The sequence below is a fragment of the Myodes glareolus genome, chromosome 16, assembly GCF_982192425.1.
Source record: "Myodes glareolus chromosome 16, mMyoGla1.1, whole genome shotgun sequence".
NCBI classification, from domain to species: domain Eukaryota; kingdom Metazoa; phylum Chordata; class Mammalia; order Rodentia; family Cricetidae; genus Myodes; species Myodes glareolus.
Window position 1 is genome coordinate 31,536,492 of NC_142041.1, and position 14,802 is coordinate 31,551,293.

The window sequence follows — 14,802 nt, forward strand, 5'->3', positions numbered from 1 at the left end:
TTCCTTCAGGCATGCCAGCTCTGCTGGCTGGCTATATCCTGACTTTCCATGTATCATGGTTGATTAGTCTATCAGAAGCCTTTTCCTGCTTGAACCAATGCATCTGGACCTCTCTGGTAGCCTGATAGTGAGTTTTATCCCTTCAACACTGATTTTACAAGCTGGCATCTAAAGGGTAAATCTAATTATACCTTCTAGAAGCATGCCCATATGCTGGTCCCGGTATGTGCTTGCTGACTTCCGTTTTCATGAGAGGGAGAGAGCACGGGAAATGGAAGTGGCCAACCAGTCCATGGTAGCTGAATTCATCCTGCTGGGGCTGTCAGATCACCCAACGCTGGAGAAAACATTCTTTGTGCTCATCCTGCTGATGTACCTGGTGATCCTGCTGGGCAACGGGGTCCTCATCCTGGTGACCGTCCTCGACGCCCATCTGCACACGCCCATGTACTTCTTCCTGGGGAACCTCTCCTTCCTGGACATCTGCTACACCACCTCCTCCATCCCCCTGGTCCTGAATGGCTTCCTCACTCCCAGAAAAACAATCTCCTTCTCAGGCTGTGCGGTGCAGATGTTCCTCTCCTTTGCCATGGGAGCCACAGAGTGTGTGCTCCTGGGCATGATGGCGTTTGATCGCTATGTGGCCATCTGCAACCCCCTGAGGTACCCTGTGGTCATGAGCAAGGCTGCCTATGTGCCCATGGCCATCAGCTCCTGGGTGGCCGGTGGTGCCAACTCCTTGGTGCAGATCTCCCTTGCAGTACAGTTGCCTTTCTGTGGGGACAATGTCATTAATCACTTCACCTGTGAGATCCTGGCTGTCCTGAAGTTGGCCTGTGCTGACATTTCAGTCAATGTGATCAGCATGGGCGTGGCCAACGTGATCTTCCTGGGGGTCCCAGTTCTGTTCATCTTTGTCTCCTACATCTTCATACTCACCACCATCCTGAGGATCCCCTCCGCCGAGGGGAGGAGGAAGGCCTTCTCCACCTGCTCTGCCCACCTCACTGTGGTCATCGTCTTCTATGGGACCATCCTCTTCATGTACGGGAAGCCCAAGTCCAAGGACCCCCTGGGGGCAGACAAGCAGGATGTTTCAGACAAACTCATCTCCTTATTTTATGGAGTGTTGACCCCCATGCTGAACCCCATCATCTACAGCCTGAGGAACAAGGATGTGAAGGTTGCCGTGTGGAACCTGGTGGGTCGGAATTGCCTCACTCAGGGATTGTGAGGGAAGTGGGTTAATTTCTGGTTCTGTGCACATCAGGCTTCTTCTAGGAACGACCACTTATTAAGCATAGACTTGCTTGGTCCTACAGATCAGTTCGGACTGAGTTCTTGAGTGCCTGAGGCTGGACCATCAACTCTTTAGACTAAAGACAGTGGAGGTACTTTAGTATAGTCATTGGCCTTGAATCAAGAAAAAGAGACTGTGAAAATCAAATATTCTTTCTATGCCAAAAAAACCCAATAAAACTTGGTAAAAAAATATGCTTCTCTCTTTATCAGTAAAGACTAGTTGGGATGTGTGTGTCATGTTTTGCTGTTGTTGTACAGTTCCTAGCTGTACAATTGGGAGCACACTGTGAGAAAAACTCAATTCTTATTTTATTTTGATTTAAACAGAGTCTTGCTATGTGACCCAAGTTGGTCTGGAATATTCCACACACATACACCCAAGTGCAGAACATTTACATCACTTCCAAAGGTTCTCTCACGCCCCCTTATAACCAGTCCACATCCCCAACCCCAAGGAACTCCTAAGTAATTTCCAGAAAGTTTTGTTTTCTAGAAATTTCAGACAATAGATTGTGCATTTATTTTTATGTCTGAGATTTTTTTTCTTATTCTCTTTTATGTTTTAGATGTTTATCAGTGTTAACATGTATCAAGAAAAAGGGGTCATGAATTCAAGGGGGCACACAGAAGAAGCTGGAGGGTGAAGAGGGAGGAATAGATACAATACAAATGCAGAGTACACTGTACTCATGCATAAAATTCTCAAAAATAAAAGTGTGATATATATCTAAAGCCGAGTTTAAATGGAATGTGAAAGCTTTAAATATATGCCAGAATTTATAACTTTTCACCTTCACAAACTATAAAAACAACAAAATAAATCTAATGTTTGTGAGGGAAGGAAATTATAATACAAACTATAAACAAACATAATTAAATGGAAAAGAGACCATAGAAGACATTAACAACCATCCCTGCTACCTCAGAGGAACTCTGATGCACAGACTGCGACTGCACAGAGTGGACCAAGATGTGAGTGACCAGTTCTCCAGCTGGACAGCCCAGTCTCTAGGTCCTTGGTACCAGGGTGAAACACTGGGTCTCTCCCCCACCTGCTTCAATTTCACTGCTGGCTAGCAGGCAAGTCACCTGCAGGCAGGCTGCTTCAACACCCCACCCACATTGATTGGACCTTGTGAGTTACAAGTTTCACTCCACCTCCACACCTGCCCATTCCTGGAGACACTGCCTGCACCAATGGGAAGACATGGGTAGGCACCAATCAAGAATTCATTTAATAATCTAAAATGCAAAATAGTAAAACCAGAACCCAGTGGTCATACAACAAGAAGATCTGATCATCCTAGCCCAGAAGAAGCAGAAGAAAATGATCTTAAATATAACTTTATGAAGATGATAGAGACACTTAAGAAAGAGATGAAAAATTCCCTTAAAGAAATGGAGGAAAAGACAAATAAAAAACTGGAAGAAATCAATAAATCTCTTAAAGAAACCCAAGAAAACTAAGAAAAAAACCCAATCAAACGGGTGATGCAAACAGTTCAAACAGTTCAAGATTTGAAAACTGAAATAAAGGCAATAAAGAAAACACAAACCAAAGGAATTCTGGAAATGGAAAATCTGGGTAAATGAACAGGAACTACAGCTGCAAGCATAACCAACAGAATGCAAGATACGGAAAAGAGAATCTCAGGCATTAAAGATTCGATAGAGAAAATAGATTCGTTGGTCAAATAAAATGTTAAATCCAACAAATTCTTAACACAAAACATCCAGAAAATCTAGGATACCATGAAAAGACCAAATCTAAGAATAATAGGGATAGAAGAAGGAGAAGAAGTCAACTCAAAGGCACAGAAATATATTCAACAAAATCATAGAAGAAAACTTTCCCAACCTAAAGAAGGATATTCCTATGAAGGTACAAGAAGCTTACAGAACACCAAATAGACTGGACCAAAAAAAAAAGTCTCCTTGCCTCATACACTAAACATACAGACATTAAAAAAGAATATTAAGATCTGCAAGGGAGAAAGGTCAAGTGACTTATGATGGTAGACCTATCAGAATTACACCTGACTTTTCAATGGAAACTATGAAAGCCAGAAGGTCCTGGAGAGATGTGCTGCAGACACTAAGAGTCCACAGATGCATACCCAGACTACTATACTCAGCAAAGTTTTCAATCACCATCGATGGAGAAAACAAGATATTCCATGAAAAAACCAAATTTAAACAATATGTATCCACAAACCCAGCATTACAGAAAGTACTAGAAGGAAAATTCCAACCCAAAGAAGCTAGCTCCATACACAAAAACACAGCAACAGATAATCTCACACCAGCAAATCTCAAAGAAGGGAAACACACAAACACTAACACCGAAAAATAAAAGGAACTAACAATCATTGGTCATTAATATTTCTTAATATCAATGGACTCAATTCACTTATAAAAAGACACAGGCTAAGAGAATGGATAAAAAAGCAGGATCCATTCTTCTGCTGCATATAAGAATACCTCAACCTCAAAGACAGACATTACCTCAGAGTAAAGAGTTGGGAAAAGATTTTCCAATAAAATGGACCTAAGAAACAAATGGGTGTAGTTATCTTAATAGTTAACAAAATAGACTTCAAATTAAAATCAATCAGAAGAAATGGAGAAGGGCACTTTATACTCATAACAGGAAAAATCCATCAAGATGAAATCTCAATCCTAAACATCTATGCCCCAAATACAAGAGAACCCACATATGTAAAAGAAACACTACTAAATCTCAAATCACAATCAAGTCCCACACACTAATAGTGGGAGACTTCAACACCCCACTCTCCCCAAAAGACAGGTCAACTAGACAGAAACTTAACAGAGAAATAAGAGAACTAACAGATGTCATGACTCAAATGAACTTAACAGACATCTATAGAGCATTTCACCCAAACACAAAAGAATATACCTTCTTCTCAGTGCCTCATGGAACCTTCTCTAAAATTGTACACATACTCGGTAACAAAGCAAACCTCAACAGATACAAAAAAAAAAGTTGGAATAACCCCATGTATCTTATCAGATCACCATGGTGTAAAGTTAGAAATCAACAACACTAATTGAGGGGAAGCCTACAAACTCAAAAACATTGAAAAGTACTCAACTGAATCACCCTTGTGTCAAAGAAGTTAAAGGCTTCCTAGAATTCAACAAAAATGAATGCACATCATACCCAAACCTATGGAATACTATGAAAGCGGTTCTAAGAGAAATGTTCATAGCACTAAGTGCCTACATAAAGAAAGTGGAGAAATCTCACACTAGCAACTTCATAGCACACCTGAAAGCTCTAGAACAAAAAGAACCAAACTCACCCAGGAGGAGGAAATGTCAGGAAATAATCAAATTGATGGCTGAAATCAATAAAATAGAAACAAAGTAAATAATACAAAGAATCAATGAAACAAAGAGCTGGTTCTTTGAGAAAATAAACAAGATAGAAAATCCCTTATCCTAACTAACCAAAAGACAAAGAGAGACTATCCGAATTAACAAAATCAGAAATGAAAAGGGGGACATAAAAACAGACACTGAGGAAATCCAGGGAATCATCAGGTCATACTTTGAAAAACTTGTACTCCACAAAATTGAAAAATTTAAAAGAAACGGATAATTTTCTGGATAGGTACCACAGACCAAATTAAATGAAGACCAGATGAACAATTTAAATAGACCTATAACCTGTAAGGAAATAGAAGCTGTAATCAAAAGTCTCCCAACCAAAAAACGTCCAGGGCCTGATGGTTTCAACACAGAATTCTATCAGAACTTCAAAGAAGAGCTAATACTTGTACTCCTCAAATTGTTCCACACAATAGCAACAAAAGGAACATTGCCAAACTCTTTTTACAAGGCTACAGTTACCCTGATAATACCAAAACCATACAAAGGCTCAACCAAGAAACAGAATTACAGACCAATCTCCTTCATGAACATTGATGCAAAAATACTGGTAAACAGAATCCAAGAACACACACACACACACAAAATCTACTATGATCAAGTAGGCTTCATCCCAGAGATACAGGGATGGTTCAACATACAAAAATCTAACAATGTAATCCACCACATAAACAAACTGAAAGAAAAAAACATAAAATTATCTCATTAGATGCTGAAAAAATGCAAAATACAACATTCCTTCATGACAAAGATCTTGGAGAGATCAAGGATACAAGGAACATACCTAAACATAATAAAAGCAATATACAGCAAGCCAACAGCCAACATCAGATTAAATGGAGAGAAAATCAAAGCGATTCCACTAAAATCAGGAAAAAGACATGCCTGTCCACTCTGTCCATATCTATTCAGCACAGTACTCAATGTTCTAGCTAGAGCAATAAGACAACAAAAGGAGATCAAGGGGATACAAATTGAAAAGGAAGAAGTCAAACTTTCACTATTTGCAGATGATATGATAGTACACATTAGTGACCCCAAAAATTCAATGAAGGAACTCCTACAGCTGATAAACACCTTCAGTAATGTCCCTGCATACAAGATCAACTCAAAAATATCAGTAGCCTTCCTATACACAAATGATAAAGGTACATCACCATTCACAATAGCTACAAATAACATACACTATCTTGGGGTAACACTAACCAAAGAAGTGAAAGACCTATACAACAAGAACTTTAAGTGTTTGAAGAAAGAAACTGAGGAAGATATCAGAAAATAGAAAAATCTCCTATTCTCTAGGATAGATAGTATCAACATAATAAAAATGGTAATCCTACCAAAAGAAATCTACAGAGTCAATGCAATCCCCATCAAAATTCAAATACAATTCTTTACAGACGTCAGGGAAAAAATACTCAACTTCATATGGAAAAACAAAAAACCCTGGATAGCCAAAACAATCTTGTACAATAAAGGAACTTCTGGAGGCAACATTACCCCTGATATCAAGCTCTATTATAGAGCTACAGTAATAAAAAAAAACCAGCTTGGTATTGGCATAAAAACAGACAGGTTGGCCAAAGGAATCAAATGAAGACCCGGATATTAATCCACACACCTATGAATACCTGATTTTTGACAAATAAGCTAAAATTATACAATGGAAGAAAAGAAAACATCTTTAACAAATGATGCTGGCATAACTGGATGTCAGCATGTAGAAGAATGCAAATAGATTCATATCTATCCCATGGATAAAACTCAAGTCCAAATGGATCAAAGACCTCAATATAAATCTAGCCACACTGAACCTGATAGAAGAGAAAGTGGGAAGTAGACTTCAACACATGGGCACAGGAGACCACTTCCTAAATATAACACCAGTAGCACAGACATTGAGAGCAACAATAAATAAATGGGCCTTCTGTAACTGAGAAGCTTCTGTAAAGCAAAGGACACAGTCAATAAGACAAAAAGGCAGCTAACTGAATGGGAAAAGGTTCTCACCAATCCCACATCAGACAGAGGACTAATCTCCAAAATATATAAAGAACTCAAAAACTGGAGCTGGAGAGATGACTCAGTGGTTAAGAGCATTGCCTGCTCTTCCAAAGGTCCTGAGTTCAATTCCCAGCAACCACATGGTGGCTCTCAACCATCTGTAATGAGGTTGGTGCCTTCTTCTGGCCTTCAGGCATACACGCAGACAGAATATTGTATACATAATAAATAAATATTTTAAAAAAAGAACTCAAAAATTAGACATCAAAACACCAAGTAATGCAATTTAAAAATAGGGTACAAATGTAAACAGAGAATTCTCAACAGAAGAATCTAAAATGACTGTAAGACTTAGCCATCAGGGAAATGTAAATAAAAATGACTCTGAAATACCATCTTACACAGTCAGAATGGCCAAGATTAAAAAAAATGATAGATTATGCTGGAGAGTAAGGGAAACACTCCTCCATTGTTGGTGGAAGTGTAAATTTGTATAACCGCTTTGGAAATCAGTATGGTGGTTTCTCAGAAAATTGGGAATCAACCTACCACAAGACCCAACAATACTACTCTTGGGCATATACCCAAAGGATTCTCAATCAACCTATAAGGACATTTGCTCAACTATGTTCATAGCAGCATTTTTTTGTAATATCCAGAACTTGGAAACAACTTAGGTGCCACTCAACTGAAGAACAGATAAAGAAAATGTGGTACCCGAATTCAAGACTCAAATATTAATCCACACACCTTCAAACATCTGATTTTTGACCAAAAAAGCAAAAAAATATCAAATGAAAAAAAGAAAACATATTTAACAAATGGTGCTTGCATAACTGGATATCAACATGAAGAACAATGAAAATAGATCCATACCTATCACCATGCATAAAACTCAAGTCCAAATAGATCAAAGATCTCAACATAAAGCTAGCCACACTGAACCTTACAGAAGAGAAAGTGGGAAGTACACTTGAACACATTGGCACAGGAGACCACTTCCTAAATATAACCCCAGCAGCACAGACACTGAGAGAAACAATTAATAAATGGGACCTCCTGACACTGAGAAGCTTCTGTAAAGTAAAGGACACAGTCAACAAGACAAAACAACAGCCTACAGAATGGGAAAAGACCTTCACTAACCCCACATCAGACAGAGGTCTGATCTCCAAAATATACAAAGAACTCAAGAAATTGGTCACCAAAAGAACACATAATCCAATAAAAAAAATGGAGTACAGACCTAAGCAGAGAACTCTCAACAGAGGAATCTAAAATGACTGAAAGACACTTAAGGAAATGTACGACATCCTTAGTCATCAGAGAAATGCAAATCAAAACAACTCTGAGATTCCATCTTACACCTGTAAGAATGGCCAACATCAAAAACACTGATGAAAACTTATGCTGGAGAGGTTGTGGGGAAAAGGGAACACTTCTGCATTGCTGGTAGGAATGCAAGCTGGTATAACCCCTTTGGATGTCAGTGTGGTAATTTCTCAGAAAATTAGGAAACAACCTTCCTCAAGACCCAGTAATACCACTTTTGGGTATATATCCAAAGAATGCTCAATCGTGCCACAAGATCATGCGCTCAACTATGTTCATAGCAGCTTTGTTTGTTATAGCCAGAACCTGGAAACAACCTAAATGCCCTTTGACCAAAGAATGGATAAGGAAAATGTCCTACACAGCAGAAAAAATAGCGACATCTTGAATTTTGCAGGCAAATAGAAGGAACTAAAAAATATCATTTTGACTTCCACTCTCTGAAGAGTGAATGGGAGGTTGGAGGGGGAAAGTGGAGGGAGCAGGAGAAGGGGAGGGAGTAGGAAATGGGATAGGTATGTAAAAATGAGAAAAGATAGTTTTTTAACTAATTAATTAGTTAAAAAAGAAAGCATTAGCAAAACCTACAGTTATTATGAAAGGGAGCAAAGCTGATCGGTCCTCAGCGTGACTCAGGCAGCAATAGAAAGAGGGCAGACAGACAAACAGACGACTGACAGAGAGTGTGTGAACCATCAATATCAAAAGCGAAAAAGAGTTGCTGCTGACTTTCAGATATCAAATGATAACAATAAAAGAATATCATATTGACTTTAGGGACAAGAACTTCGACAATTTAAGTGGCATGCACAAGATCTCTGAAAAAGATGCAATTTTAAAAACCACTAAAAGAGGAAATGGAAAATTTGAACAACTCTGTACCTATTAAAGTAGCCAAATTTATTATTAGAAAAAAGCTACAAAAAAGCTGCAGGCCTAGGTTTTGTTTCTAGTATATTATTAACATAAGTATCATTATCATTATTGGCAGGATACTACTCTGTAGCCCAGGCTGGCCTTAGACTTGAGATCCCCTTCTTAAGCCTTCCAAGAACTGGATTCTAGCAATGTGCCACTGTGCCCAGATATGGTGAATTATATCAATCACTTGAGGAAGAAATAACCCAAATTCAAGACAGAAGGTAGAGTTAAAAATAGAAATGTCGGGACCAGACCCAAACTGTCACAAAAAACCTTAAAATTACTATATCAAATTCAGTAAGACTTCAAAAAGATCTATGTTTACACATATGTGCAATTTTTATAGATAATACATTATCACGAAGTTGGGTTTATCCTGGTAAAATCATAACAGAACTATAATAAATTATTTTATTAAAAATGTAACTGTAATGAAATTCTAATGTAAAACCAAACTATTGTATTTATAGATGTTCACTGAGGGGTAAAATATTAAACTTACCAAGATTGGCTACTACAAAGGCTTGCTTTACAGGACACAAAGGATAAACAGAACAATCACTTGCTTCAATACTTGAGATATCAAGCAACTATATCCTTAGTTCAGTACTCTGTTGTTTAGGCAGGACAGGTAACCACCACACCTTAAACCAAGCATTCTGTAGGCAGCTACTCCCTAGGTCAAACCTCCTGTGATCCCCTTGAAGGAACAGGAATGGGCTTGAATTCTCTGATCTTTGATTGAAGTGGACCATCTTAGTACTCAAAATACCAAGTAAACACACCCAAGGTCAGGACATCTTGTTTGCTGCCACACTTGTTGTCAAGACTGTTGAAAGAGCAAACTCTCTACCTTTGGTCAAAGCAGAGCCGACCCACATCTGTGAACCCCCACAAATCACTAATTAAGAAAATGCCCTACGGCTTGCCTACAACCTTAATTTTCTCAATTAAGGCTCCCTCCTTTCATACAACTCTAGCTAGTGTCAAGGAGACGTAAAACTCTCCAAGACACACTCATTCGAAAGCACATATGCCCCTACTTATAACCAAAGCCATCCTCAGCAAAGAGAATATGCTGAAGGTGTCACCAAAGCTGACACTACTGATACAAAATAATGGAAACAGCAGAGTTTGGGCACAAAAGCAAACACCCAAGTCAATAGACTAGAATCGAAATCTGTATGTAAGTTCGTAAGTCACAGCTATGGCCATCTGATCATTTTTTACAAAGGTGCCAAAAAACACACATCAGAAAAAAAGACAGCATCTTCAACAAGTAGTGCTAAGAAACCTGGATCTCTACAGATAGAAAACTGAAACTAGATGCTTATCCCTCGCCTTGCACAAAATCAACTCTAGGCAGAGAAAAGACTTGAAACTCCAAAACTGCTAGAGAAAAAAGTAAAAGCAGGTGCCGAGGAAGGGTGAAGGTTGAACAGCAGGACCAGTTGTTATGGCTTAGATAAAACGGTGGTGCAGTTCTCCAAGGGGCTGCAGGGGCAAATGGGCAGCTTGTGCCGCCACCCAAGGCCTTTGTGGGTTCCAGGCAGGTGGGAGGTGGTGGGTGAGAGACCCCAGCAGGTCGGTGGGGCAGCCGGTCCCACGGGGAGCCACCATGGATGAGAGACAGATAGATACCATGCAGAGACAGTGGGTATAGTTTATTTAGTAGGTTATGGAAGGGAAGAGGAAGGGGGTGGGGGAAAGTTACCTCTTAGGAAGAGACACAGGGACAGGGAGAGAGCTGGAAGTGGAAGGAAGATCAGCTTGCCTTGGCAGAAGGAGGGGTGAGCAGGGCTTGTCCCTTAAAGGGACAAGACAGACCATTACACCCATGAGACATGAGAAAGGAGCAGAGACTAGGGGGAGGTTAAAAGGTGGGATAGAGATAGAGGGGGGTGAAGAAGGTGGGAGGAATCCCCTACAATACATTTTTTTGGTTTTGTTTGTTTTGGGAAATGCCATAACAATATCTAATACATGGTATGTTGATTTTTTTTTGAGACAGGGTCTCATTATATAGCCCAGGCTGGTCTGGAACTCCCTGTGTATATCAGGCTGGCTTTGAACTCACAGAGATCCTTCCGCCTCTGCTTTCCAAGCACTATGATTAAGGATGTGAGCCACCATACCTGGCTTGTATACTAATTATTTAAAAAATTAAAACCTGCTAAGTAAAAATAAGTAAATGTTGCTAGGTGCCCAGGTAGTCATATGAGGAAATGATCTTTACTTCCTAACTCATACAATACACAGAAGTTAATTCACGGTGGATCATGGATCTAAACCAAAGCTAAAACTATGAAATTTAAAGCATAGAAAAAATACCTTTTTGACTAGGGGTAGACAAATTTTTCTTAGAGAAAAACAATGACTACAAAAGTAGTGACTAAAAAATGATAAGATTGATCAAAACGTAAGACATCAGTTCAGCAGAAGACACAATTATGAAAATGAGTGCATATGCCAGGCATGCTGTGTCACTGAGGCAGGAGGATGAAGGGCTCAGACCAGCCTGGATGACACAGCAAGACCCCAACTCAAAAGAAACATAAGCCACAACCTGGAAGGCCGTGTGCAGCTCACACAGCATAAGAAGGTCAGATTGCAGAGTGGATAAGGAACAAAATGTGTTCTTTTAAAACAATGGAAATGAGAATGATGGACATACAAGGTCTAAGTAGATAATGCCCAAAGGAAGATATACGAGCAACCAGTTACCAAATTAAAAAAAAAAGTACTCAATATTCTGTGGTCCAGAAATGAAGATTAAAGCCCCAGTGAGTTACCACTACACCGGCCACGGTAGCAAAAACTTAAAAGACTGACAACGGAGAACACTGGCAAGGCTGTGGTGCAGTTAGCACCCTTGTGGCCAGCACCTTTGTAAAGGGCTTGCCAGGTTCTTATAAAAACTAAGTGTGTGTCTATGGTTTGATCCAGCAACCTCATCCCCAGGTGTTTAGCCAAGAAAAAAAATAAAGGTATACAAAACACTTGTCTATGACAGTCAACAATAGCTTTATTCATAAAGACTCAGGATGTAAATAACCAGCAGGGAGGATGGGCAGATGAACCTGGAGTGTCCGTGCAACAGAATACTACTCAGTAGTAACAAGGAACCTAGTACATGCGCATCGTTCTGTGATTCCTGTGTCTATTCTCAACATAGATTTGGCATTCTTGTTTGTTTGTTGTTAATTCAAGACAGGGTTTCTCTGTGTAACATTTCTGGCTATCCTAGAACTAGCTCTAGCTCTTACAGACCAGGCTGGCCTAGAACTCACAGAGATCTGCCTGCCTCTGCCTCCCAAGTGCTGGGATTGACGGCATTGGTGGGTTTGACTTTCTTATACTAGAAGCACAGCTTCGTCTACCTTCTCATAATTTCTACTCCACTGCCGCCTTCTCGAAGTCTTTCCTAGGCGGCCGTCCCTAGCTGTGCTATGGACCACATGCAGGCGGTCTGATCCACCTCTTTTTTTTTTCCTGGAACTAGCTCTTGTAGACCAGGCTGGCCTTGAACTCACAGGGATTTGCCTGCCTCTGCTTCCCAAGTGCTGGGATTAAAGGCATGCTCTACCACCACCCGGCCTGATTAACCTCTTGATCCCTACATCTTGTATGGATTGGGCAGATCTCTAATCTAACTCTACAGAACATGCACCCTGCTAGGTCTAGACCCACTCATTAGAACATCTCATAGTACACTTGCTTGGAAATGACCCAGATTCCAGTGAAGGTTTGACCCATGGGCCCTTCCTCTCTGCCTCTTGGTCTCTGCCCATTTGTGGTGCAAGAGGCCATCAGGTGGTTTCCTCTCTTGCTGCTGGCCCGGTGAGGTCCACCGAGGTCCAGATCTGGCAATGGCACGCTACTTCTGTCACAGGCCTGGTGTGCTGCCTCTCCTGGGTCACAACACTGAAGCCTAACTCCTTTCCAGGCCGGGGCTGCCCTGGAGACTGCCTCCCCGCCTTCTTCTCAAAGACATTTAGCCAAACTGAAGTTTGCAGAAATTCAGGCGAGGAGTTGGCGTGTGTCTACCCAGAGGACCCTCGGCAAGACTGGGAGTTTCCAGCAGGCGCGGTGGAAAGAGGAGGCTCCGGGAGGGCTTCGGTGTAATTGGATCTTGGGGACATTGTCCCAAAGGGTTAAGAAGTTTCCTGACTGTGCTTTTCCATTTCTGAACTTTTAATCACTTCAGGGAGTACAGAGTTCCACGTACGGCGCTGGTTTCGAATCAACACCCCCGTGTAGTGGCGCTCATTAGGGGACACGACCTGAAACAGAAGGAGACCAAGTGGGAGGGCAAACTTGGAGTGTTTTCTCCAAATCAGAAGTGGCGTCTCAGCCTGGGCCCCTTAAGTCACTGCTACTATTTCCAGCCTGGACACCGTACCTTAGCCTCAGGCACCCCTTCTCAGCAGTTTCTAATTAAGGTAAGTAAGGATTCTTGTAAAAAACCAACCTCAACCTTTCATTAGCCAATCGGCATTTTTAGCATCTGACTTTCTACAGTGACTGAGTTTGAGAAGGGAATAAACGAAGCAGTCTCAGTGGCATCACCAAGACTGGGGACCAGGCTGAACCCCCTTCCTGAAGCTGAAAACCCTGAATGTCAAGAGACTTACAAGGACTGTCAGCCTGAGTTCATGGGTTCACCAGCTTGAGAGACTGACCCATATCCAAGATGGTCCCATCTCACAGTGACCTTCCACAGACTCAGGCAGTTTAAGGAGGAGATGGACGCTACCCATGAGTGAGAGCAACCCAGAAGGATGCTGGCTCCTTCCATGTGGAGAATCCTCTGCTGTTCAGGGGCTCAGCAAACATAGAGCAGGCTGACTGAGAATGTAGTGAGCTCTTCCCCTCCAGCAAAAACCAAGCCAGAACTGCAAGGCAGAGCTCCAGTGTTGTTCAGGGAAGGACCTAGAATGGGAGAGAAGGCTGAGCTAGATTACTGAGAGGCATAGTCAGTGTTGGAACAGAGGTCTGGGTGACATGCTGAATCAGAAGTCTTGAGGACTGTTCTGTCCACTGACACCTGTGAGGATGCCCACCCAGAAGGAAAAGAAACCTAGCAATCTCTCTCCCTCCCTCTCTCTCCCTCTCTCTCTCTCTCTCTCTCTCTCTCTCTCTCACACACACACACACACACACACACACACACACACACTCCTGTCTAAAAGAACTAGGATCCCAGAAATTGTGAGATACTATGTATTTTCTCAGTTTATCTTTAAGAAACACCAGATTCAAACTATTAGGGACATATTAGAATTTCCAGAGTATAACGTCACCTAGGAAAATGCTCCCCCTTTGCAATCTCTCTCTAGATACCACATTTCCTTCTATTTAAAGACTCAATAGAGTTCTATATTTCCAAGAGAGCTTCTCTGAGCCCAGTTCCCACTGATGTCCTCTGCAGAATCCCTATGCTTCCCACCTCTACTAGGCAGTGAATCCCCCTAAGCACAGGCCATGGGTCAATTACGATCCTCTTAGCAACTGTTACACGCACCTACTTGCTGGTCAACAAGTATTTTTGTGGCTGGATATTCACATATTGGATAGATTAATGGAGGATGGATGCATGGATAAGCGATTCCAATTGGCAGAAAGGCCTGGGGTTAGTGTTACAGGAAACCTGGAGAGTAACTGAGTGTGTTTTCTCTCAGAAGGCACCAGACCAAAGCAATGGTTTTGGCAAGTGTGGTGGCCCACACCTGTAATCCCGGCACTCAGGATGCTGAGGTAGGAGGATAGTCATGATTTTGAGCCCAGCCTCAGTGAGAATGAGACCTATAAAACAAAAGCAAATGGACA

The 14,802-nt window shown here is 41.2% G+C and overlaps 1 protein-coding gene across 1 annotated transcript; it reads left to right on the forward strand.

Annotated features, from left to right (window-relative positions):
• Nucleotides 1-271: 271 nt before the first annotated feature.
• Nucleotides 272-1,314, forward strand: LOC125391024 (olfactory receptor 13C7-like). Its single transcript, XM_048420293.3, has one exon. The coding sequence runs from the start codon at nt 272-274 to the stop codon at nt 1,232-1,234; it is 963 nt and encodes a 320-aa protein (XP_048276250.1). The 3' UTR covers nt 1,235-1,314.
• The last annotated feature ends 13,488 nt before the right edge of the window (nt 1,315-14,802 follow it).

What these genes read in the sequence shown, in the direction of transcription:
- LOC125391024 (XM_048420293.3), top strand. Translation starts at nt 272, where the DNA reads ATGGAAGTGGCCAACCAGTCCATGGTAGCTGAATTCATCCTGCTGGGG.